Source organism: Coregonus clupeaformis, chromosome 17, assembly GCF_020615455.1.
Source record: "Coregonus clupeaformis isolate EN_2021a chromosome 17, ASM2061545v1, whole genome shotgun sequence".
In the NCBI taxonomy this organism is placed as follows: domain Eukaryota; kingdom Metazoa; phylum Chordata; class Actinopteri; order Salmoniformes; family Salmonidae; genus Coregonus; species Coregonus clupeaformis.
Genome location: NC_059208.1, coordinates 43,067,962 through 43,092,023, shown reverse-complemented (window position 1 = coordinate 43,092,023; position 24,062 = coordinate 43,067,962). Strand labels below are relative to the sequence as shown.

Below are 24,062 nucleotides of genomic sequence, written 5' to 3'. Positions count from 1 at the left end.
AGTCGGTAGTCATTTAGGCAGGTTATCTTAGTGTTCTTCAGACATGTATTTTGTTCTTCAGGGCCCCAGAGGACCACAGGGTTTGAGCGGACCTCCCTGGCAAATCAGGAAGAAGGGTAAGTGAACGCCATCTGATCCCCATAACTGTCTTTATGGATGCGTCCAAAATGGCACCCTATTCCCTATGGGCACTGGTCAAAAGTAGTGCACTATATATGGAATAAGGTGCCATTTCGGACGCACTCTATGTCTACGTTCCAATGTTGATACTAGCATACTACTTGTTGGCATACCTAATACATTACTTCACACTAAGTGGTGTGCTATGTCTAGAGCCATGCAGATTAGAATACATGTGAATGCTGTGACAATAGCTGTGAACCCTGTGGTTCCCTCTATCTCTCCTCAGGGTCGTGCTGGAGCTGATGGCGCCAGAGGCATGCCAGGAGAGGGTGGGCCTAAGGTAAGCTCTCAGCTGCTTGTTTTGTTTGTAAACATCATATTTTCTTCCCAATTCTGTTCTATGATCATACACTTCTCTGAATCTGTCTGTATGGTCAAGACTTTGCATGTGTGTTGCTTTTTAATCGTTGTTCAGGTCACATTCACATTTTTCCATTCTCAGTATGGATTTTATGTGATGCTCAGACTTCCAACTGCATCTCGAACATGCCGCAGTATTGTGTTGGTGATATTGCGTTCTAATTTGTTTTCTCCACCACTTTACACGATGTGTCTGTCTCTCGCAGGGTGACCGTGGTTTCGATGGCCTGCCTGGATTGCCTGGGGACAAAGGACACAGAGTGAGTTCAAGGTCAAAGGTCAACACAGCACACCACCATAGAAATATAGTAGAGGACTCATCGAAGAGAGGTTGATTATCATATGAAATGAAATCGTGTTACATCAAGGGACTGGGAAAACCAAACCACTCGGTCTGGATCTATTGTGACTCATGATTATGAACCAGGAAGGAGGACCCTGTCCTATCAAATGAAAGGAAACAGAGTGGAATAGAAGTGTGGTTAAGCATGCTGTTGTTTTAATTGTTTTCCCTCCCTCTCTGTTCCACCATTCTAGGGTGATACCGGAGGACTGGGACCCCCAGGAGGTCCTGGAGAGGACGGAGAGAGGGTAAGTAGTTTGGCGAAACATCAGACATTGACCTATCAGTCCCATGTCCCCATAGAGATCTATACAACTATGAGTCTATCAGCCAGAACTACAGTGGTTACTTAACTATAACTACACACACTGAGTTTACCTTCATTTCTCACCATAGTCTTTTAACGTGATCCCATTCATCCCTCAAACTCCTTCCTCCTTTCTCACATTCTGTCTCTGTCATTCACCTTTGTCTGTCTGTGTCTGTTGTTCCCAGGGAGACGATGGAGACATTGGACCCAGGGGACTTCCAGGTGAACCAGTGAGTGTATTTCTGACGCTACTGTTGACATTGGTTCCTCCTTACTACCATCACCATTCCATTTCTGGGGGATGTAGTATGTATATTATGTTGTTTATAGCGGCTAGCTGTTTTAGCTTGCTCGTCATTGACCAGTTCCTGGCTCCTTCTCTCTGTGTTAGTTTGTTGATTTGCTCTTGTTTTTAGGGACCTCGTGGTTTGCTCGGGCCTAAAGGTCCTAACGGAATCCCCGGACCTCCTGTAAGTACACACATTTGTGCACCACACTGGAATGTCAGTTTTACTCAAAAAACACTTGGCTGTGAATCTACACTGCAAAAAGTGAAATCGAAGCAAGCCTAAATATCTTATATTGAGTGATAATTAACTTACAATTAGTGTTCTTTTCCTTTTCCTACCAAGCTAAATTATCTAACGTCATTGGCAGATCATTTTGCTTATTTGAACCTAAAAAAAGCTTAGTACAAGTAATTTATCTTATTTCAAGATCATTAAAAATATATATTTTACCTTAATCGTCATATGAAGGTACAATATTGTGAAAAATATATTGAAATAAGATCAATTACTTGTATTAAGCCTTTTGTACGTTAAAATAAGTGAAAATTATTCCAATGACAGAGTCCCCTAAAACAGTACCATGACCAAGCAAACACTGCACTGGGATAGTTTCACTATATCCCAGAATGAGTCCTTTACCCTCATACTACACCTGAAAGTACTAAGCACCCCTAAAGTAGGCAACTATATGACCAAGAACCACACTGGAACAGTGTCAGTAGACCACATAACCCTCATGCCACCCCCTAAAAAGGCACTACAGTATAGGATAATGTTCTTATCACTAGTACACATCTAGATAGTCATTTTGTAGCAGGCCACTTAAGGTCATGTGTTGTGTTGTTTACCCTGCATATATCTTTTTTTTTTTTAGGGTGTGCGTGGAAACGACGGGCCCCATGGTCCTAAAGGAAACTTGGTCAGTGGCAGTGAATGTTTTTCTGTCCTTTTGTCCTCTGTGGAGTTGAACATATTGATGTATTCCCATTGAGAGCAAACGATTGTTAAAGTCTCAAACCATCTATTCTCTCTTCCTCCTCTGTCCCATTGTCTCTCTCAGGGTCCCCAAGGAGAGCCAGGCCCCCCAGGACAGCAGGGTACCTCAGGAACACAGGTGAGAGACGCCACAGAGCAGGGGCCACGTTATTGGGGACAGATTTTAGCCAATTGAAACACTTGAAAATAACTGTATATACTATTATCTTTTTCCCCTTACAATGATGTGGGATGATTCAATGAAAAATAAGCAAGCTGTCCAATAACAATAAGCAAGCTGTCCAATAACACACCTGTAGTCTGTGGTACTGCCCAAGTGATGTATCTCTGACCAGATCTGACCGTATGTGTTTGTTTCAGGGAATGCCAGGGCCACAGGGAGCCCATGGGCCCCCAGGAGAGAAGGTAAGATAACAAAGTGATCCATGACTGTCGTGTGTGTAATTACTATGTTATGAACCTCCATAAAGATATTCACTGTCCGACAGGCTTGACTTTGTCTCCATAACATGTCACAACTAGTGAAGCGTCATATTCAGAATATGAATTTAGCCAGGAATGATTAAGGACACAAAATATCTCATTTTGAAGGTGTGTCGTATGCTTTGTTTCTTAGGCGATGATAATGTTGTTATCAGTATTGTCGTCAGTAGGCCAGTAAACTCATGACTCTCCTCTCCTCTCCCAGGGCCCCACAGGAAAACCCGGTCTGCCAGGAATGCCCGGAGCCGACGGCCCTCCTGTAAGTCACAATCTCACTGGCTTATATTGGACTCATCAGTACTGTATGTTATAATAGAACAATGAAAACATTACTGGTTATCTGCAGTTGTTTTAACATGCGATGACCTAAATGCATTGGACAGAATGTCACTGGTCAAAAAGGTCAAGTTCTTTATTGTATTTCCATGGAACACAGTGGTAAGAATAAGTGGTCAGCACATGTTGAATTGAAGTTGCCCTCAAACCTCTCTTGACCCCTGCTACTCTCCTCCCCTCACAGGGTCACCCAGGAAAGGAGGGACCTGTTGGCACCAAAGGAAACCAGGTGAGTTCCTCTCATCGTTTCTCTCCTGCACAGTATTCATAGAATATAGTCAACCTCCCCACCAAAATCCCCAATGTGTCGTATGCAAGATGGCTACCTAATTGTTGTGTCTTGCATGTTGTGTCTTGAGTGAGGTAGTGCATTATTAACCCTATCTCCTATCTTCATACAGGGTCCCAACGGTCCTCAGGGAACTATTGGCTATCCTGGCCCTCGTGGCATTAAGGTGAGATCATTACTTGTTATTAATCTGTGATGATAATGCCTGATTAATGACTGACCTCCTAATACTGTTGTAATTGCAGGGAACTCAAGGTATCCGTGGACTGAAGGGTCACAAAGGAGAAAAGGTAGGTGACCTCATCCAGTGTATCAATGATTGACGAATAGTATATGTGACAGTAAAACATCTTATTTTATTTTGGTATTTGTTATTTTATTAGGATCCCCATTAGCTGTTGTGAAAGCAGCAGCTACTCTTCCTGGGGTCCACACAAAATAGGAAACATGACATAATACAGAACATTAATAGACAAGAACAGCTCAAGGACAGAACTACATATATTAAGATTCAAAGAAGTAGCCTTCACTTTGAGAACTGATGCTGGCATCTTAAAAGTGATGTACAATGCTGGTCTTGTGTCATGAGGACAGCAATAACGTGGGCTAACACCTCTTAAACATTTATGGTAGTGTTTGGGTTAGATTGATGGACATACCTTTAGAAATGTTGTAAAGTTATGTCTCTCAGCCCACAGACATTTATTTTGTGAATGACAAAGTATTTGTAATCCAGTTTTAGAGATCAGCCACTGGTGTCAGTACTTTTAGTTTAGGACCACTAGGGGGCGTACAGTGGAACACTTTTAGACAGGAAAGCCACACAGGTGTCAAGTTCTTTGCCTCTCTCTCTGACCTAAACATGAGAAGATATTGATTCTGCTTTTTGTACTTTTCATATTATTCCACAAACATTTTCATCATTCTTTATGTTGTAAGAGTTCACAGGAAAACTTTATTTGAATTTGTGCATTTTAGTTACACCATACCAAGCACTTGATTGACCATAATTATAAAGCCTTTAGCTTTCAATATTCACCACATTTGTCTTTTTTAGGGAGAAGATGGCTTCCCTGGAATCAAAGGAGACTTTGGTGTCAAGGGGGAGAGAGTAAGATTAATGTAGTTTATAAATGATTCCTCTAAATAATTGTATTCAAGTATTATGTCTTGTTTTACAATGTCATGTTACGTGTTTTAAGTTATTTACAAATGTTTTACGTTGTGCTTATTTGCATACAATTGAATGTACATTTTAGGCTTATGGATTGATTTGCATTTGATTGATGCTTATGTGTTTTATGTATCAGTGTTGATTGTTTCCCTGTGTGTTCCTGCTTACAGGGAGAGGGTGGAGTGCCCGGCCCCAGGGGAGAGGACGGTCCTGAGGGGCCAAAGGGCCGTGTTGGGCCCCCCGGCGAGCTCGGACCCATCGGTCTGGTCGGAGAGAAGGTGAGAGGAGGGTTCCTATTGCAGGGACAGAAGTTTGTTTATCTTGATTAAAAAACACTGTTTGAAAGTATCTCATAACACATCTACCTGGTTAGCTAGTGTACACTCATAACAGTTTGACAAACTTTTACATGATGATGGTTCTATCAATGTTGTTGGATTTTTGTCATTTTGATAGGTTTGTCATAGGGTCATTGATGACAATATCTGATTGCAGGGTAAACTTGGTGTCCCTGGACTTCCTGGCTATCCTGGAAGACTTGGACCTAAGGTAACGACAACCCCTGTTTCCTTCTTATTGTTTGCAGGTAACAATTAAATGTTAGCATATTAAAGGGACTGACAATATGGAAGCTGGATTGACGAATGATTGATGTGTTTTCAGGGCTCCCTCGGTTTCCCAGGATTCCCTGGAACCAACGGCGAGAAAGGAACAAGGGTAAGGTTGCTAACGATGGGAATTCAAACTCTGTTTTGCTGTACTTTGTAAATTGGATATGTTTTGTAGAAGTACTCACAGGCACGCCTTTCTCTCCTGATGGTCCTGGAGGCCCCTGTACTATGCATGATGTAATCCATGTCTAAAGTAATCTGCACTGAAGTTGATGATGATGTTGCCGGTGTGTCTGTCTTACGGAGTCTGTGTTTCTTCAGGGTCTAATTGGAAAGTCAGGACCTAGAGGACAAAGAGGACCAACGGTACAGTTCAACTCTACTCCACTCAATTCCACTTATTTATAACACTGTTGATTATCAAAGTCTCTCTTTATAGCTCATCCACCACTGATTACAACATGGGTCATATTGGATAAGGAGCAAACAACAGTTTGGTTAGTTTACTGAGATGAACCAACATGAAGTGGATGAGAACCACTCAACCAAATACCCTTATTATTTATAATTGATTTTCCAACTCTCTCCAATAGGGCCCCAGAGGTCAGAGAGGGCCAAGAGGATCTACTGGCAAATCAGGAGCCAAAGTAAGACAGTATCTATAATACAATATCAACAATACAAACAATACATAAATCGCAGAAAATTATGACAATAGAGATTTATGGAGGTTAATGCTCAACAGCACTGTCAGTTCACCTACAGGCCACCAGGGAAGTCACATGTCATAATAAGGCTGTAATATTGGTTAGCTGCATGTGATGGTAGTAATTCTGGGCTTCTATTTATTGCTTTTTGCAAGGGTACATCAGGAAGTGACGGCCCATCTGGTCCACCAGGAGAGAGGGTAAATTGTTTGAGTTATCATTTATTTGTTTACTGGTAGACACTTTGTCATGCCACTATAGTGTACATGTTGTTGTGAGACTTATACCTGTCCTTCTCCCATTGTATCTTTCAGGGACTGCCCGGACCTCAAGGAGCAAACGGTTTCCCTGGGCCAAAGGGACCTCCCGTAAGACTACAATATACACTCTATAGAGCAATATTAATTTAAGATGTATTTTTATTAGTATAGTTTGAAACTGTAAGTGCCTTCTTGCCCTTAACTCTTTCTATTTCCTACCCAGGGACCACCAGGAAAGGATGGACTGCCCGGACACCCTGGACAGAGAGGAGAAGTTGTAAGTCTGTTTTCTTGTCTGGAACATGCGGCCATGTTGCGTACAAGCTATCAGAAATATATGAATCTTATAAACAGCGCCTTGTCTTCCTTTTACTCAATTGTGTTGTTTTTTGTTGCAGTTGATCTACCGTTACATCCTCACACGATAAACACATGATTACCTGAGCTGCATTAGGGGTTACACAAGGCTCTATTCAATGCCCAATTCATTTTGTTTTCTCTTCCACAGGGATTCCAAGGAAAGACTGGGCCACCCGGGCCTCCAGGTGTTGTTGGACCTCAGGTAAGATTAATGCAACTTTTTAAAATTGACATTGTCCAGTGTCCAATGTATGGACTGTATCCAATGTATGGATTCACCTCCACCATTCACTTTCCATCTTCATTACTCATTCCCCTCCTCTTCCTCCTCTTCCTCCTCTTCATTGTCCCAGGGTCCCTCAGGAGAGACTGGTCCCCTGGGCGAGCGCGGTCACCCCGGGCCTCCAGGACCACCAGGCGAGCAGGGACTCTCCGGACCCTCTGGCAAGGAGGGAACTAAGGGAGACCCTGGTCCCCCAGGCGGCCCCGGCAAAGACGGACCCCCAGGACTGAGAGGCTTCCCTGGAGAGAGAGGAATGCCTGGCACCCCGGTGAGCAGGCTTACCTAACCCTATTCCCTATATCACAGGGTGAGATGTCATACTGTATATAGATTTCACATTTAGTGTTTTAACATGTTCCTGTCTGCTTTTTAGGGAGGCGGCGGACTGAAAGGAAGTGAAGGCCCAGCAGGACCTCCCGGAACAGCTGTCAGTCTGAGAATAATTACATCTGAAATGAATCATTGTGAAAATGTGTAAAATAATGTAATGTACAGTATTTGTTGACGTCCACGTCACCTTGGCTTTAATCATGTCTGTAATCATACCTGTGCAGGGATCCCCAGGTGAGAGAGGACAGGCAGGTAGCGGAGGCCCCATCGGACCCCCAGGAAGACCCGGCCCCCAGGGGCCTCCAGGACCATCAGGAGAGAAAGGCGTGCCTGTGAGTACTTTTACTAAACATATCCAATATACAAAACTGTCATTTCAGATTTCGTCATTGTTCTACTCTATTCTCTATGCCTCATATGTTCTCTCTCCCACCACTTTCCCTCTCAGGGTGAGAAAGGTCCGATCGGCCCGGCTGGTCGTGACGGTGTCCAGGGCCCAGTGGGTCTGCCAGGTGCTGCTGGATCCATCGGAGTTCCAGGAGAGGATGGAGACAAGGCCAGTAACCACCATGATATCTCTATCACATATTCTAATTACTGTATTACCACTTGAAACTATACCATAATGCTAATTTCAAACCTCTTGTAACAAAAGCTTTTGTGGTGAATTTTGGATTACAGGGTGAGGTTGGAGAGCACGGCCAGAAGGGAGCGAAGGGCGGCAAAGGAGAGCATGTGAGGGACATTACCGCCATTATTTTGCTGTCTAGGTCAAATCCACAAATCACATTCTGTGTCTGAACAACATACTGTAAGCATGATTGTCTCTGCTAAAGTACAGTGACGCCATTTGCTCACAATGAAACATTGTGTGTTGTCAGGGTCCTCCCGGTCCACCAGGGCCAATGGGTCCAGTCGGTCAACCCGGCGCTGCTGTAAGTAGAAACTCTTAACTCCATCAACATACAGTATATTATCAATATTGCATCGAACACATAGGAATTCATAGCATGGTGCCCCTCGGAGGTGTTGCCAACACTAATTCCCTCTCTGTCTCCATTGTTCAGGGAGCTGATGGAGAACTAGGAGCCAGAGGTCAGCAGGGGCCATTCGGGGCCAAGGGAGATGAAGGTTCGAGAGGATTCCCAGGGGCCCCAGGTCCCATTGGACTGCAGGTATGATGACGGATTTCTGTTATGACTATATGCTTTTAGCCTCAATACAATAGTCTTGTGATTGTGACTCAATAGGTCAATGGCATCTCTAACTGTGAATTTATCCTGTAGGGATTGCCAGGCCCATCAGGAGAGAAGGGAGAGACTGGAGATGTCGGACCAATGGTGAGTGTCGACGACAAATTGGAGCAACCCAACAGATAATTGGATCTCATCATTATGAAGCCAATCGTAATAGTTCAGGAAGAGGTATTGGTAGCATGAAACACACTAGGATATTACTAACCTCATCCTATCTGTCTGTTTAGGGTCCACCTGGCCCCCCAGGACCCCGTGGCCCTGCTGGTCCCAGCGGCGCTGATGTGAGTACCAATCTTCTCTCAAAGCGTTCCAGAAGTTTCTCCTCGCTATAGAATAATCATATCGAATTGTTTCATTGTAATGGAGTTTTTATGCTACTGGTGATATTATAAAGCCATCCCTCATGAATACCTACTGTAGTTTCCCTGTTGATTTGAAATCATATATGTTAATATGGGTATGACTCTTGTTGTTTATAATTATTGATGTTATGATGTTTATTTGTTTTTTTATTCAGGGTCCTCAAGGTCCTCCTGGTGGTCTGGGTAACCCTGGAAACCTGGGAGATAAGGTTTACATAACTTCACATTAACTTGATTTTCATTTTCCGTTGTAATTGTTATAACGTGTTTGTGTGTACATGTATGTTCTGAGAACTGAACACATTGTGTCGGCAGGGAGAGCCTGGCGAAGCTGGACCACCTGGAATCGGAGGAGAGCCAGGAAAGAAGGTGAGAGATTGATCCTTACTCTGTCTCTTTGGTTCTACTTATGGGCCTGCAGGTATTGTCCCATACGCACGTATTTGTTTCTATACATGGATGTATTGTACTGTGAGTGACAGTGTTGTTGTCCAATGGTAGGGCCCACGTGGAGAGCACGGTGACAAGGGAGAGGCGGGACAACCTGGTACTTCTGGCCCTGCTGGTGGAAGAGGAGGCCCTGGAGACGACGGACCCAAGGGAAACCCTGTACGTCAAAAATAGTCAACAGATAAATCTAGTAATACAACATGTTCTCACCACACTACATCTAGTAATACAACATGTTCTCACCACACTACATCTAGTAATACAACATGTTCTCACCACACTACATCTAGTAATACAACATGTTCTCACCACACTACATCTAGTAATACAACATGTTCTCACCACACTACATCTAGTAATACAACATGTTCTCACCACACTACATCTAGTAATACAGCATGTTCTCACCACACTACATCTAGTAATACAGCATGTTCTCACCACACTACATCTAGTAATACAGCATGTTCTCACCACACTACATCTAGTAATACAACATGTTCTCACCACACTACATCTAGTAATACAACATGTTCTCACCACACTGCATCTAGTAATACAACATGTTCTCACCACACTACATCTAGTAATACAACATGTTCTCACCACACTACATCTAGTAATACAACATGTTCTCACCACACTACATCTAGTAATACAACATGTTCTCACCACACTACATCTAGTAATACAACATGTTCTCACCACACTACATCTAGTAATACAACATGTTCTCACCACACTACATCTAGTAATACAACATGTTCTCACCACACTACATCTAGTAATACAACATGTTCTCACCACACTACATCTAGTAATACAACATGTTCTCACCACACTACATCTAGTAATACAGCATGTTCTCACCACACTACATCTAGTAATACAGCATGTTCTCACCACACTACATCTAGTAATACAACATGTTCTCACCACACTACATCTAGTAATACAACATGTTCTCACCACACTACATCTAGTAATATAGCATGTTCTCACCACACTACATCTAGTAATACAGCATGTTCTCACCACACTACATCTAGTAATACAACATGTTCTCACCACACTACATCTAGTAATACAACATGTTCTCACCACACTACATCTAGTAATACAGCATGTTCTCACCACACTACATCTAGTAATACAACATGTTCTCACCACACTACATCTAGTAATACAACATGTTCTCACCACACTAAATCTGGATGTTTTTGTGTCTAACTTTATGCCATTGTGTCTCTCTCCTAGGGCCCTGTTGGTTTCCCTGGCGACCCCGGTCCCCCTGGTGAACTCGGTCCCAGAGTGAGTATCTAAACGCTCTTCACCCACGTTTCATTTGATCTGTTTTGTTGTGGTAAAACAGATATTCCAATTCATGTGTTCATAGCGTTTCATACCTAGTGAGTGCAAGATTTGTGTCTGCTGGTGTTTCTATGAATGAGTGTCATTTTCTATTATCAAAGCCCAAACAGTATCTACTTTTGACACCATCTTAGCAATTACTATACCTCCGACAATACCTCTGTTTCTCTTCTTCAGGGTCAGGACGGAGCAAAGGGAGAGAGAGGAGAGGACGGTGAACAAGGACAAGCTGTAGGTGGCTGTAGTACCCCAACATCAATTTCATTTCATTCCTTAACTGTTGCTATAGTTACTACATGGGCTCTTCCAGGAGTCTCCATGTAGCCTTCATCAAGTGCTTTTAATTGGATGTTATTGGGCCATATATTGTCCATTTACGATCGCCCCTATGTAAAATGGCTCCCTGCAGCATTCAAGAGTAGTGTTTGTAATGTGAAGCATATCCTCTTAAGATGTTCCCAAAAGAATTCAGACTTAAGCAATGTAATGTGGTCAATAATTCAGACTTAAGCAATGTAATGGGGTCAAGAATTCAGACTTAAGCAATGTAATGTGGTCAAGAATTCAGACTTAAGCAATGTAATGGGGTCAAGAATTCAGACTTAAGCAATGTAATGTGGTCAAGAATTCAGACTTAAGCAATGTAATGTGGTCAGAGGAATAAGGGGTCATTGTGGCCATAGGTATGCAAATCCCAGCTCTGAACCATCTCAATTAAAGCCCTAGAAAAGTGTATTTTCCATGTTGAAGCACCTGTTGAATCATAAGATGGCACTGCAAGATTAAAGTTAGATGTCCTTCCTAGCAGATCGCCCTTGTCTAGAATATAGATTAATATGTAACTTTTAAAAAAACAGCTACCAGTATGTATATTTTGGTTCAGTTCTTACAGGTCACTGAAGTGTTATAATCATGATCATCCTCTCTGCTGTAGGGATCTCCTGGACCCACTGGTGAGAATGGACCTCCTGGTGGACCTGGAAAGAGGGTAAGATCATTCACCTCATCAGGCCAAACCACAACTATCATCCACAGTCATATCTGTTTGTTTCAATGTATTATGTTTGATAGATGCACATATCTACTCAACGAAGACTACCGGTGGCCTATAACCAGTCATAAAACGTTAGAACGTTGATAATATTACACATTGCTTCTTTCCTAGGGTCTTGCTGGAACGAGAGGACCAGAGGGCCGACAGGGAGAGAAGGGAACTAAGGTAAGAGTTCAAAGGTTATCGTTCAGTGTGTTGGCACTGGCAGTTTACCCTGTGGATCGTTATCTATCCTAGTGATAGTGAGTCGCAGGCCATGCCAGACACACCTGACACCAAATGTACATATCTCTCTCTGCTGTCAATTGTTTTCCAAATATATTAATTTGCTCCACTCACAACACACATCGGGGATTTGGAATATTGGAGTTTATCAATGTCTGATGTTTTTTTCCAGGGAGATCCAGGTGCCAACGGACCTCCAGGAAAGACAGGCCCCGTCGGACCTCAGGGTCAACCAGGAAAACCAGGAACTGAGGGTCTGAGAGGACTCCCTGGATCAGTGGTGAGGGAGATGAGCCCACATTTCCATGGACAGACGGCTGTTCAGTCTGTGGTTCAGTCTACTGTTCTAGAGTCTGTCTGTCTGTCTGTCTGTCAGTCTGCTCTATAGGGCCTATTTAAGCTGTTCACTACTACTATGAGCTTAACAACAGTGTAACTGAGCTGTTTGGTGTGTGTGTCACTAACTTATTTCTGATGATCTCTTCCAGGGCGAGCAAGGTTCTCCAGGCCTTTCCGGACAGAAGGGACCTCCCGGACCACTGGTGAGATAAGACACTGATATGTACATGAATAGATTGTATCTTCCACACTGTGCTGATCTATAGGCATACAGTCTATATTGATGCTCAAAGTGAATATACCCACCTTTTTAATCTGTAAAGCTATAGTACCAACTTACTCTCTCTCGCTCTTCAAGGGACCACCAGGCTTGCCAGGACTGCGCGGCGAGGGCGGTGACAAGGGAGAGAAGGGCCACTCGGGTCTGATCGGTCTGATTGGGCCCCCTGGAGAACAGGGAGAGAAGGGAGACAGGGGACTGCCAGGGCCACAGGGGACACACGGGTCCAAGGGAGAGACTGTGAGTGACACCTGTCTCTCCTTAGCTGACATTATAGAGCTTTGAAAGAAAGGTCGCTGGTTCGAATCCTGAGCCGACTAGGTCCAAAATCTGTCTATGTGCCCTTGAGCAAGACACTTAATTGCTCCTGTAAGTCACTCTGGATAGAAGTGTCTGCTAATTGACTAAAATGTAAAAATACCATATATATTTCCTCTAAGGATACACACACACTGGAAATAATTTTATTCTGTCTGTATGACGCATCCCTATTGAACATGTATTCTGTCACCCTTCAACAAACAGTTTAGTTCAATGCTGATGCATTTGTTATGTGTTAACTGTGTTTTAGGGTGTCTCTGGAGGCAATGGGCCTATCGGTCCTGCTGGTCCCGCTGGTATGCCTGTGAGTAACTCCACCCTTTACCAGTTCTACATCACCTCTCTTGGTTCTTTCATCAGTACACGTGTAACATCCTCTATCAACATTGTGGTATTCTCAAAACAGAACCTGTAACAGAAAGATTTTAGCATTCATGTATTCATTCCTTTTGTGTCTTGCATAACTCTGTTGTCTCTAATAATTAGATTCTTATTTTTTCTATGGTAGTATAACAATGTTAATACTTACCTTCTGTTGAATACTAATCATTACTTTCCTGGGTGTCTTCCACAGGGTCCCCAAGGTGTCAAGGGAGCTAAGGGTGCTACAGTGAGTAAAGCTCCTTCATCAAACACTCTTTGTAGTGTAATATCTGCTTCAATATTATAATGCGTATTGAGTCCCATGTGCAGTGTATTGTTCAATCTCTAATGCCTCCTGTCTCTGTGTTCCAGGGAGGAGCTGGTCCCAAGGGAGAGAAGGGTGTCTCAGGACCCCCCGGACCTCCAGTGAGTACCCATCCTTTGCGTAATCAGTTTACTCCATGAAACTAATTAAATACTCGTATTTTACCCCCATTTTTCAGTTTAGTCCTGTCTAGATCTATGTTTAGTTGCTTACATCATTCTAGAGCATAGCATATATCTACAAGTATGTATATTCACAGTTTTCAGTTACAAAATAAACAAGTTAAATGAAACCTAAACCTATGAATCTCATTCATCTTTCTCTGTGACCCTCCTCCAATCAGGGTCCTCCAGGCGACGTCATCCAGCCACTGCCCATCCAAATCTCCAAGAAGTCCAAGCGCTCCATTGACGCCAGCCGGATGCTGTCCGAGACAGACGCAGAGTCTGCCGCAGCCGACGCCCCCGGCACAGAGTTCCTGACAGGGAGTGAGGGCATGGAGGAGATCTTCGGCTCACTGAACTCGCTGCGACAGGAGATCGAGACCATGCGCTTCCCTCTGGGCACCCAGGACAGCCCCGCACGCACCTGCCAGGACCTCAAACTCAGCCAGCCAGAGCTCAAAGACGGTACGGGGCTTTCAGGCGTAAAACTATTCACAAAAATGTGGCAATTCTGACTTTACACAGGGATTTTTTAAAAGACAGACGAACTCCTACAAAGACATTTATGAGGTTCACTTTTAACTAAAGTCTAAGGGCTGGGGCAGGGTTTCTACTAAGCTAACATATGGAATTGTTTTTTTTAGAGTATTTTCATCCGTATCGGGTGAACCGTATAGATATTAAAGCACTTTTTGTACATAGTCCCCCTCATTTTAGGGGATCAAAAGTATTTGGACAAATTCACTTATGTGTATTAAAGTGGTCAACATTTTTGTATTTGGGCACCTATTCCTAGCACGCAATGACTACATCAAGCTTGTGACTCTACAAACTTGTTGGATGCATTTGCTGTTAGTTTTGGTTGTGTTTCAGATTATTTTGTGCCCAATAGAAATTAATGGTAAATAATGTATTGTGCCATTTTGGAGTCACTTTTATATATATGTTTCTGAACGCTTCTACATTAATGTGGATGCTACCATGATTATGGATAGTCCTGAATTAATTGTGAATAATGATGAGTGAGAAAGTTAGAGGCATAAATATCATACCCCAAAAGAAATGCTAACCTACCCCTGTTATTGTAATGGTGAGAGGTTAGCATGTCTTGGGGGTATCATATTTATGCCTCTTTAACTTTCTCACTCATCATCATTTCTAAACGGTTCACAGTCTGCACTTTAACCTCATAGTCATTGTATAATTTCAAATCCAAAGTGCTGGAATACAGAGCCAAAACAACAACAAAAATGTGTCACTGTCCCAATACTTTTGAAGCTCACTATATTAGTTTGTAGCCCAAACCGTTCGGAGGCTACAGACGTTTTCGTGAGAAGACCGATTTTCGTGATGTCTCCTGGTCTGACAAACGCCGCTGTAGCTCAGCCACCTTCCACCGCAGACGCGGAAGGCCGGCATCGGCGGATGTGGTGGATTGAGACGCAGCCCATGCAAAAAATCACATCTCTAGCTTAAACAGGCATATTTTTATGGGGATATTTTTATTATGCACGGGTGCGTCAATCAGCCATTAATACAAAGAAAGATAAATGCTGACTTCACATTAAGTCATTTGAGTCACATTTTAAGTCACATTGTCATTTGAGTCACCTTTTAAGTCACATTAAGTCATTTGAGTCACATTTTAAGTCACATTAACTCATTTGAGTCACATTTTAAGTCACACTAAGTCATTTGAATTTCTTGGTGTTTCATCGTGCCTCATCTCTCTGCTCCCCCCTGTAGGAGAGTACTGGATCGACCCCAACCAGGGTTGCTCTCGCGACTCTCTCAAGGTGTTCTGCAACTTCACTGCCGGTGGGGAGACCTGCCTGTACCCCAGTAAGAGCGTGGACACGGTGAGAAGAGAGACTGAGCTTATCAGTCAATAATGTACACACAAACTCTACCCTGAAGTAGCTGTATGTTTAAACATCTATAGATTTAATTGTCGCTCTATTTCTTTCCTAGGTAAAGCTCAACTCTTGGACCACGGAGAAACCAGGCTCCTGGTACAGTGAGTTTGCAACTGGCAGCAAGGTTAGTATGGGTTCATTACACCACCGTGCAGAATCCCAGAGGGACATTCATTATGGTCCATAAGTGTGCGATGTTTGACCTGGATATTAACAAATGGGTAAAGATAAAGGTCAATCAGAAAAATGACCAAAGCATTATCATAACACTGTCACTAAGCAAAGTGTTTATTTAATGTCAGGTTGACATATCGCACTCTCTGCTTATTATAGAGTTCACCTCTACCAGCTTCATCCGTTTTTATCTCATGGGACATCCTCTCTCCCCCCCAGCTCTCGTACGTGGACTCTAATGGCGAGCCGATCGGCGTGGTCCAGTTGGGCTTCCTGCGGCTGCTGAGCGTCCAGGCCCGCCAGAACCTCACCTACCACTGCCACCACTCCGTGGCCTGGGCCGACCGCACGGCCAATAACGGCCACAAGAGGGCGCTGCACTTCCAGGGCGCTAACGATGAGGACCTCAGCTACGAGACCAGCCCATACATCAAGGCCCTGCTCGACGGCTGCTCTGTGAGTCTCATTGAACTGGTTTATTTAAACAGTGTGGTTCACTCAGTAACAATTGCCAGTGTTTTCCAGGGAGTCATGGAACCAAAAGTCATCTCTCTAGCTTACTCACCTCTCTGTGTGCGAACAGTCAAGTTATGGATGTGTATCTCAAGTACCTCAAAATTAAACAAAGAAACCTGAGATTTTATAGGGGGTCTGGGGGTACCTCCCCCTTAACTTATTTTAAAGGAAAATGTGTCAGAATTCCCTACATTTTGCTCTATTTTGAAACTGATGTAGGCTAATTGAATAATTTTACTCTCAGCAGTCAATAAGAACAAATGCCCATACAAAAAGTATTACTATGGAACTGTATTTTTCCATTACACACAATCAAAGTACAATATTGAATCCTAGGCAGATACCCTTGCCTCAGATGTAGTGATCTCACCTGTCTCTCTGTTTCTGTCTGTCTGCAGTATCGTAAGGGCTTCGACAGGACAGTGGTGGAGGTGAACACGCCCCAGGTGGAACAGCTACCTCTGCGGGACCTCAAGATCACAGACTTTGGGGAGAGCAACCAGAAATTTGGCTTTGAAGTGGGACCTGTCTGTTTCCTGGGCTAAAACACCGTACAGAGAAATGAGAAACACAGACACATATAGAATATACACTTACACACACTCTGTCACACACACTCATGCACTTAACACAAACATTGACACATTTATATAGACATACCAATATACAGTACATGCCCAGTAATTTGTACATTTATTTCATGATATCAAGCACACATTCTCACACACACACACAAATACTGTTATGAAACAGACATGCACTCACTCAAGTACATGCCCAGGGGAAAACATCTCCCAATTAGAAATGGACGACAAGAGAAAAGTAGAATACAAACATTCTCGCGAAGAGGAGACCAAAGATCGATTGCAAGAATGAGAGATGGCGTTCAGACCAATAACCGAATAAAACAGTGTTCTTTTCCAACGAACAGCTGGGTCAAAGACCCGTCTCCTCCTTCCGTACACTCCAGAGCCCCCTGTCGCGGACCCCCCTCTCACTCCTCTCTCCTTCCCGCTGTCTCTCTATCGAGTTGTCTCACCCACTCTACCTCTCTGCTTCACCCTCACCACACACTTTTACCTCTCCTGCATTCAAGCCCCGCCCCATCCTACGCCTAATTTTCTGCCTCAACCAATGAAAGAATGGGAGTTCCACGAAGAGCATTTCGGACCGAATAACAGCCAAGCCTGTAGCCAACCAGGCCTGACGGATCAGAGACGACCTGGAAAGTCTACTGTACGTCCATGTTGTCTAGCTAAGTGAATAGTCTATTCACCATCTCCACAGTGACATTCTGTACCAAACAAACCATGATATCACACAACTATACCAGCCTAACATTACAGTTATCCGAAAGCAGGTCAAATATAATATAGGCGGATGAATAGAAACTTTGCTGTGCTTTGTGGAGATCGAATGGAGTGGAAGTAAAGCTGTGAGATCTCTAGTTTAATGCGGCTTTAACCTAAGGTGTGAATATGAACAGCTCTTTACTCAGTACTGTAACAATAAATTCCTAACAGCAATGTACTGTCTCTGAACTGTATGGCTGTTTATTATTGGGCCAATAATGTTGCATGCAATGGGACGGAAGGGTGTCTATGCCTTCTCCAAGTATCAATGAATCAAAAGCCATTAACCTTGTAAATTGTACTGAACTTGATGTATGATACATGTATTTTTTATAATTGTTACAACTGTCATACACAGGTCAGAACTGTAGTTCCTAGACCAGCGAATAGGCCACAATGCCATCAAACCAGTCCAGTACTCAGCCTGGAATTTGATTCTTGTTTTATGTAGAACACAGGTTACATTCCAGGATTTGTGACATTCCATCTCTTTTCAAGCACGGAATGTATCAGGGTTAAATATGTATATGAGCTTAATAGATGACGACCAAAAGTTCTCTCTTACAACAGTGAATAAATGAATGCTTTCAAAAACTGTGGCAAGGTGCTAATTATACCAAAGCGTTAATATATTCAGCATGAATAATTCAAGTTTGTCTCCATCACAGCCACATGATGCTGTCACCAGTTCTCCTACTGGAAATGTGCATTAGAATCCATTTGTACAGACAGTGATATTCTATTGTATTTATTGAAACCAAACAGGGTGCTTTAAACAAAGACAAAACAAATATGCCAGTCGAATGTGGTATTTCATTTTGTATTTATTTCCTGTAGTTCTCACTTGACGGTCTTAAAACAATTAAATACATATTAAACTAACACTAACCCGAGTTATCTGTGCACACCCCCTTGGTCTATGCATGTCAACAGTTCTGGTGGGGAAAAAACAACATTTGTGGCCATATCTCATTGTAACCCTTTAGCATTCATCGACTGTACTGTGCTGTTACGATTGCTTCTGTTGTAATTATTAAATGGTGACTCTCCAATGTGGTCACCCACTGCTGGGCTGAGCCGTGCTGCAGGTGTATTGCGAGGGCGACAAACAGACACCGGGATTCTACGGTTGTGAGAACACAGCGAGCAGGGGACAGCTAGTGGGAGGGAGGGGAAATTCTAGCAACCACATGGGTAAAAATTACTAAGATTTTGTTTATAAGTAATGTAATGTGGCTATGGGGTTGTATATCATTATGGGTATTTTTGGTTTGTTTTGTTTTGTTTTTCTTTTGATATTGCAGAGAGGGGGGGATTGGCAAACTAAAACCCAAGGTGGAAAAATAATGTCCTTGTGATTCTCAAGAGAAAATTACATCAATTTTTGTTTGTTTGTTGTTAAAGACAAACAAATGTTTCAACAAAATATGGTGCTGAAAAGACAAAAAGTATTATTTTATAATGTGTGTAAGTAATTTTAAATGTTTTGTTTCTGTAATATATAATCTTTTTAAAAAGAGCTTCTTGACTCCCTTGTTTTTTTCCTAGTTCCTCTCCGGTTTCATCCTCTCAAATGGCAGGAGTTGCATGTTACCCGGAGCTACACAATAGCTAGTAATTATTTTATTCCTCTTCATTCTGCATACAGCAGCTCAGAAAGCTGAACAAAACCACATCATTCACACATCTCCAGTGAACTTACCACAGAATCAGTCACATCCCAACCTTATTTCCACTATATATCACCTCACCACCCCAATAGATCACTTCTAGTGTTTACACCCGTTTGATTCTGATCTATGGCTGCCTCGCTCTCCCAACCTTTTCCCCCTCTACAGTCCACTGCTCTGTCTTGTTTTCCTTCTGCTAAGTTTTCTGTTGGTTTTTGTTTCGCTTTAGTTTCACTGTCTTGGTTTGTTCTTGGCTTGTTGTTTTCTGTTCAACGTCTCCAATTAAACCACATGCCAACGCATTTTCTCTGTGTGCATACTGTATTCGTGTGTCTTTGTATGTGTGAACAAACATCTAAATCCAACCGTGTTAGTAATGACTAGTATAAGTTTCACTATCGAAATGATAGTAACTGTACATAAATGTAGAGGGTTTAGAGGCGTAACTTGGTTACATTGGGAAACCCGTCAACCCCATCACATGAACTCTCTCCACAACAAAAGTTACATAGGTTTTAATTTATTGCACAACCCCATTTACACTGTCCATATTACAAAACAAGATTGATCTTGCCTTTTTGGTCTTCATGAGGATGATGGAAAGTTGTCTCAGCCAATTAAAAGGCCTCCTGAATGTGAGTAGGATAAATAATTATTTTTGTTAACAGGACAGCATGGGTAATGTAAAAGGCATTTCCTGTTACACATTAATCAATCATTTGAATGTATTTCAGGTGGGTCCATTACCTGTTACTTCAATACTGGTTCCAGTGATGTAGCGAGAGTCCTCTGAAGCCAGAAAGGCACATACATCAGCTACCTCTATACACAGAGAGAGAGAGAAGGGTTAGTTCTTCTAACTTGACTATAAAGCGTACGGAGTTCTGCATTTGTGATGTGCTCTACAGCGTAGAGGGTTGTGTATACTGTATTCTCACCTGCAGGCTCTCCCATCCTCCCCAGTGAGAGCATGGAGGTAAGCTGCAGACACGCACAAAACAAAGCACAGCAAGTTAAATACACACTTCTATACAAAAACAACATTTCAGGGGATAACTTTCTATATCTGATATAAAAGGAGAACTCAGTTGTAGCTGACTGATTACTTTCTCTGGCACTTTATTAGTCATGGGTGTGGTTATGAACCCTGGTAACACACAGTTACACCTGATCCCAAATCTGGAGAAGAGAGCAGTTGTAGGTAATATTCATACTTCAAACCACCCTGGGCCCGTTTTCCCAAACGCATCTTAAGGCTAAGTTCATTAGGACCTTCATAGGAGCATCGTTAAATCTCCGAGCTGTTTCCCAAAACCATCGTTCCTGAAGTTGCACTTGAAAATGTTTGTTATTTACCGACTGCCTCAGACCACTCATAGAACAGCTAAGTGGTCATTGGATACTTTTTTTGCCCCCTTCTGAGTCACTTTTAACACAGAAGATCTCTGCTAAACATATAATCAAGCTGTTTATCTGTCTCTCTGTAACCGCCATTAACTTCAGAAGGAAGTTGACTATAAATACAAAGTTGCCAATGTCTTTGCAATTGTTACAAACAAGCGAAGGATAAAAAGATGCTTCAAATGAAAACCGAGATGACTGCATTAAAAACATACAGTAGACTTAAAGGATAAATGGGCCTATATATTTCAATTAATTTAGTTCTATTTTGCTAATTGTAGGCTACACTGTCTGTAATTTCATGATGGTTACATGTGCGCAATGATGTGACAAATCTTTGATTACGTTATTATAGGGTAAGCATTACAATAAGCGGCCTCAATATTTGCAGCCATATAGGTGATAATATATCTCTAGGAGCTGATCCATCGTCAGTATTGTGGACTAATTCTAATGTTAAGGTAAGATTTGAATGGAGAAAGCTGATCCGAGAGCAGCGCTGACTTTCTTCGATCCTATCAATATCGACACCTGCTCCAACGACGCACTTAGCAAACGTTTTTTTGCCTGGTGTTTTGGGAAACGCATGTTACATCTTCAGCCGTAGGAACGATGGATTGTTAAAACACTCGTTATCGGGAAACCGAGCCCTGCTCACTACAGAATGTTTATAGCCTATTTATCTTCTCTCTATTGGTGAATGGGTCAAATTTGGGGTGTTGAAATCAAATGCAGGGTCGTGTTCAGTAGGCACAACACAGAAGAAAACAGACCAAAAAGGGTAGGTACCATCTCAACTTTAATAATACGAAATGTTCATTTTTGTTTCTGTTGCAAAAAAAATTGCTACGGTTTGCCCAAATGAACACAACCAAGGTGTGCCTCACCTGCTCAGCTCCTTGGCTGCAGTTCTGGTCAGGCTCTCCACACCTGCTTTGGAAGCAGAGTAGTTCACCTGTCCAATATTGCCCACCTGGTAACAGCCAGAAACACAAAGAGAACATTAAAGAATGGCATGGAATGAATGTAAGTCTGTTGAAAGCTAATGACCTATGCCTGGAGGACCTTGCCCACAATGCTACCCACAGTAATGATGGAGCCTTTAGGAGCTCCACTGGCAACTAGAGCCTTTCCAACAGGAGAAATGCACCCTGAGAGAGAAAAAAAAGGGGGAAAGATGGAGGGATTTGTAGAATATGAGGGTAGGAAAGACTATTTATTTTAACAACATTTTAACTCTCTGATTTCGGTTTATCAACATAAACGTCACTGAACCTAAAAACCCTTGCTGCTTTTGTTCCACTAAACAAAAATATAAACGCAACATGTAAAATGTTGGTCCCATGTTTCATGAGCTGAATAAAAGATCACAGACATGTTTCATATGCACAAAAAGCTAATTTCTCTCAAATGTTGTGCACAAATTTGTTTACATCCCTGTTAGTGAGCATTTCTCCTTTGCCAAGATAATCCATCCACCTGACATGTGTGGCATACCAAGTAACTGATTAAACAGCATGATCATTACACAGGTGCACCTTGTGCTGGGGACAATAAAAGGCCACTCTAAAATGTGGAGTTTTGTCACACAACACAATGCCACAGATGTCTACATTTTTGACGGAGCGTGCAATTTACATGCTGACTGCAGGAATGTCCACCAGAGCTGTTTCTAGATAATTTAATGTTACTTTCTCTACCATAAGCCGCCTCCAACGTTGTTTTAGAGAATTTGGCAGTACATCCAACCGGCCTCACAACCGCAGACCATGTGTAACCACACCAGCCCAGGACCTCCATATTCGGCTTCTTCACCTGTGGGATCATCTAGGAGGGGGAGGGGGTGTGCTGAGGAGTATTTCTGTCTGTAATAAAGCCCTTTTGTGGGGAAAAACTCATTCTGATTGGCTGGGCCTGGCTCCCCAGTGGGTGTGCCTATGCCCTCCCAGGCCCTTCCATGGCTGCGCCCCTGCCCAGTCATGTGAAATCCATAGATTGGTGCCTAATGAATTTATTTCAATTGACTGATTTCCTTCTATGAACTGTAACACAGTAAAATCGTAGAAATTGTTGCATGTTGCGTTTATATTTTTGTTCAGTATAAATAGATTGTGGTCAGGACAATAAGAACAAAGGGTAATACCTTTAGGTTGACTTGGATAACCTTGTCAAAGTCCTCGTCATCCATTTTCAGGAGGAACTCATCATGTACTCCCGAGTGGCGCAGTGGTCTGTCGTAGCCGTCCGCGCCCGGGAGACCCACGGGGCGGCGCACAATTGGCCCGTTGTCCAGGGTAAGGGAGGGAATGGCCGGCAGGGATGTAGCTCAGTTGGTAGAGCATGGCGTTTGCAACGCCAGGGTTGTGGGTTCGATTCCCACGGGGGGCCAGTATGAAAAATACAAAAAAAATGTATGCACTCACTAACTGTAAGTCGCTCTGGATAAGAGCATCTGCTAAATGACTAAAATGTAAATGTGATACCTGCAGCGTTCACACATACTGAGGGAGGCTGGATGTCCCGACACTGCAGGAGGATATCACAGCACATTGTTTATGAGTGAATCACTCACACAGCAGCCCCCATATGGTTCAGGCTGCCGAGGGTCTTATTGGCTGACTCCTTGCTGATGTGACACGGGGGGCCAGTATGAAAAAATAATGTATGCACTCACTAACTGTAAGTCGCTCTGGATAAGAGCGTCTGCTAAATGACTCAAATGTAAAAATTTAATGTGGCACCCTCGGAGGCAAATCGCTGGTATACGGCTCGGCCAATCCCGCTGCCCCCTCCTGTAGACAATGAGTAGTGCAGAAATGTAGGAGGCAATCTGCTGCAGCTCACTGCAGGCAAAGAGGGCTCTATACCACTAACTTGGAAGTTCTGTAAATTAGGTCTATAATAAAGGACTGACGCTTGGTCGCCTACAAGCAGGGAGGGCATTCTTTCTAGCTTGCTTTGTCACCTGAGTGAAGATTCTTGTAGGGCAAAATTGTTGTTTTCACCTTTGAAATTTACCCAATGAGAGTGACACAGCTGTCTCATCTGGTAAAGGTAAAGACAAATGCATTTTTGTCGAATAAAAATGGCCTACTCTAAAGAAAATGAATGTGTATGTTAAAGTTAACTTAAATGGAATATTGTCATTAAGGTTTCATAACCAAATGAGTTTGCTATGTTGCTCTTGACATACCACAGGACAGAAAAA

At 42.8% G+C, this 24,062-nt stretch overlaps 1 protein-coding gene and 1 long non-coding RNA gene across 3 annotated transcripts in view; one reads left to right on the top strand and one right to left on the bottom strand.

Moving 5' to 3' along the window:
* The window catches only part of LOC121586463 (collagen alpha-2(XI) chain-like), a 52,498-nt gene extending 32,743 nt beyond the window's left edge, over window positions 1-19,755 (top strand). Inside the window, 51 exon segments of the mRNA XM_041903161.2 lie at window positions 62-94; window positions 96-116; window positions 410-463; window positions 750-803; window positions 1,081-1,134; window positions 1,382-1,426; window positions 1,613-1,666; window positions 2,361-2,405; window positions 2,547-2,600; window positions 2,843-2,887; window positions 3,171-3,224; window positions 3,486-3,530; window positions 3,703-3,756; window positions 3,836-3,880; window positions 4,648-4,701; window positions 4,935-5,042; window positions 5,260-5,313; window positions 5,428-5,481; window positions 5,697-5,741; window positions 5,969-6,022; window positions 6,238-6,282; window positions 6,397-6,450; window positions 6,566-6,619; window positions 6,851-6,904; window positions 7,056-7,253; window positions 7,359-7,412; window positions 7,540-7,647; window positions 7,764-7,871; window positions 7,997-8,050; window positions 8,197-8,250; window positions 8,383-8,490; window positions 8,602-8,655; window positions 8,799-8,852; window positions 9,089-9,142; window positions 9,249-9,302; window positions 9,435-9,542; window positions 10,641-10,694; window positions 10,932-10,985; window positions 11,689-11,742; window positions 11,920-11,973; window positions 12,206-12,313; window positions 12,522-12,575; window positions 12,731-12,892; window positions 13,224-13,277; window positions 13,548-13,583; window positions 13,709-13,762; window positions 14,005-14,290; window positions 15,572-15,684; window positions 15,797-15,865; window positions 16,135-16,371; window positions 16,830-19,755. Of these exon segments, the coding sequence (XP_041759095.2) occupies window positions 62-94; window positions 96-116; window positions 410-463; window positions 750-803; window positions 1,081-1,134; window positions 1,382-1,426; window positions 1,613-1,666; window positions 2,361-2,405; window positions 2,547-2,600; window positions 2,843-2,887; window positions 3,171-3,224; window positions 3,486-3,530; window positions 3,703-3,756; window positions 3,836-3,880; window positions 4,648-4,701; window positions 4,935-5,042; window positions 5,260-5,313; window positions 5,428-5,481; window positions 5,697-5,741; window positions 5,969-6,022; window positions 6,238-6,282; window positions 6,397-6,450; window positions 6,566-6,619; window positions 6,851-6,904; window positions 7,056-7,253; window positions 7,359-7,412; window positions 7,540-7,647; window positions 7,764-7,871; window positions 7,997-8,050; window positions 8,197-8,250; window positions 8,383-8,490; window positions 8,602-8,655; window positions 8,799-8,852; window positions 9,089-9,142; window positions 9,249-9,302; window positions 9,435-9,542; window positions 10,641-10,694; window positions 10,932-10,985; window positions 11,689-11,742; window positions 11,920-11,973; window positions 12,206-12,313; window positions 12,522-12,575; window positions 12,731-12,892; window positions 13,224-13,277; window positions 13,548-13,583; window positions 13,709-13,762; window positions 14,005-14,290; window positions 15,572-15,684; window positions 15,797-15,865; window positions 16,135-16,371; window positions 16,830-16,976 (3,777 nt within the window). The 3' untranslated portion in view covers window positions 16,977-19,755.
* A 202-nt stretch (window positions 19,756-19,957) lies between these two features.
* LOC121586465 lies at window positions 19,958-23,183 on the bottom strand. 2 transcript variants are annotated; one of them, XR_006003943.2, is made up of 6 exons: window positions 22,998-23,183; window positions 21,941-22,005; window positions 21,742-21,827; window positions 20,392-20,434; window positions 20,201-20,275; window positions 19,958-20,082 (listed from the first exon to the last, which is right to left on the bottom strand). It is a non-coding gene; the product is annotated as an uncharacterized LOC121586465 (long non-coding RNA). The 2 variants fall into 2 exon arrangements; XR_006003944.2 differs by lacking the exon at window positions 21,941-22,005.
* Window positions 23,184-24,062: the final 879 nt, after the last annotated feature.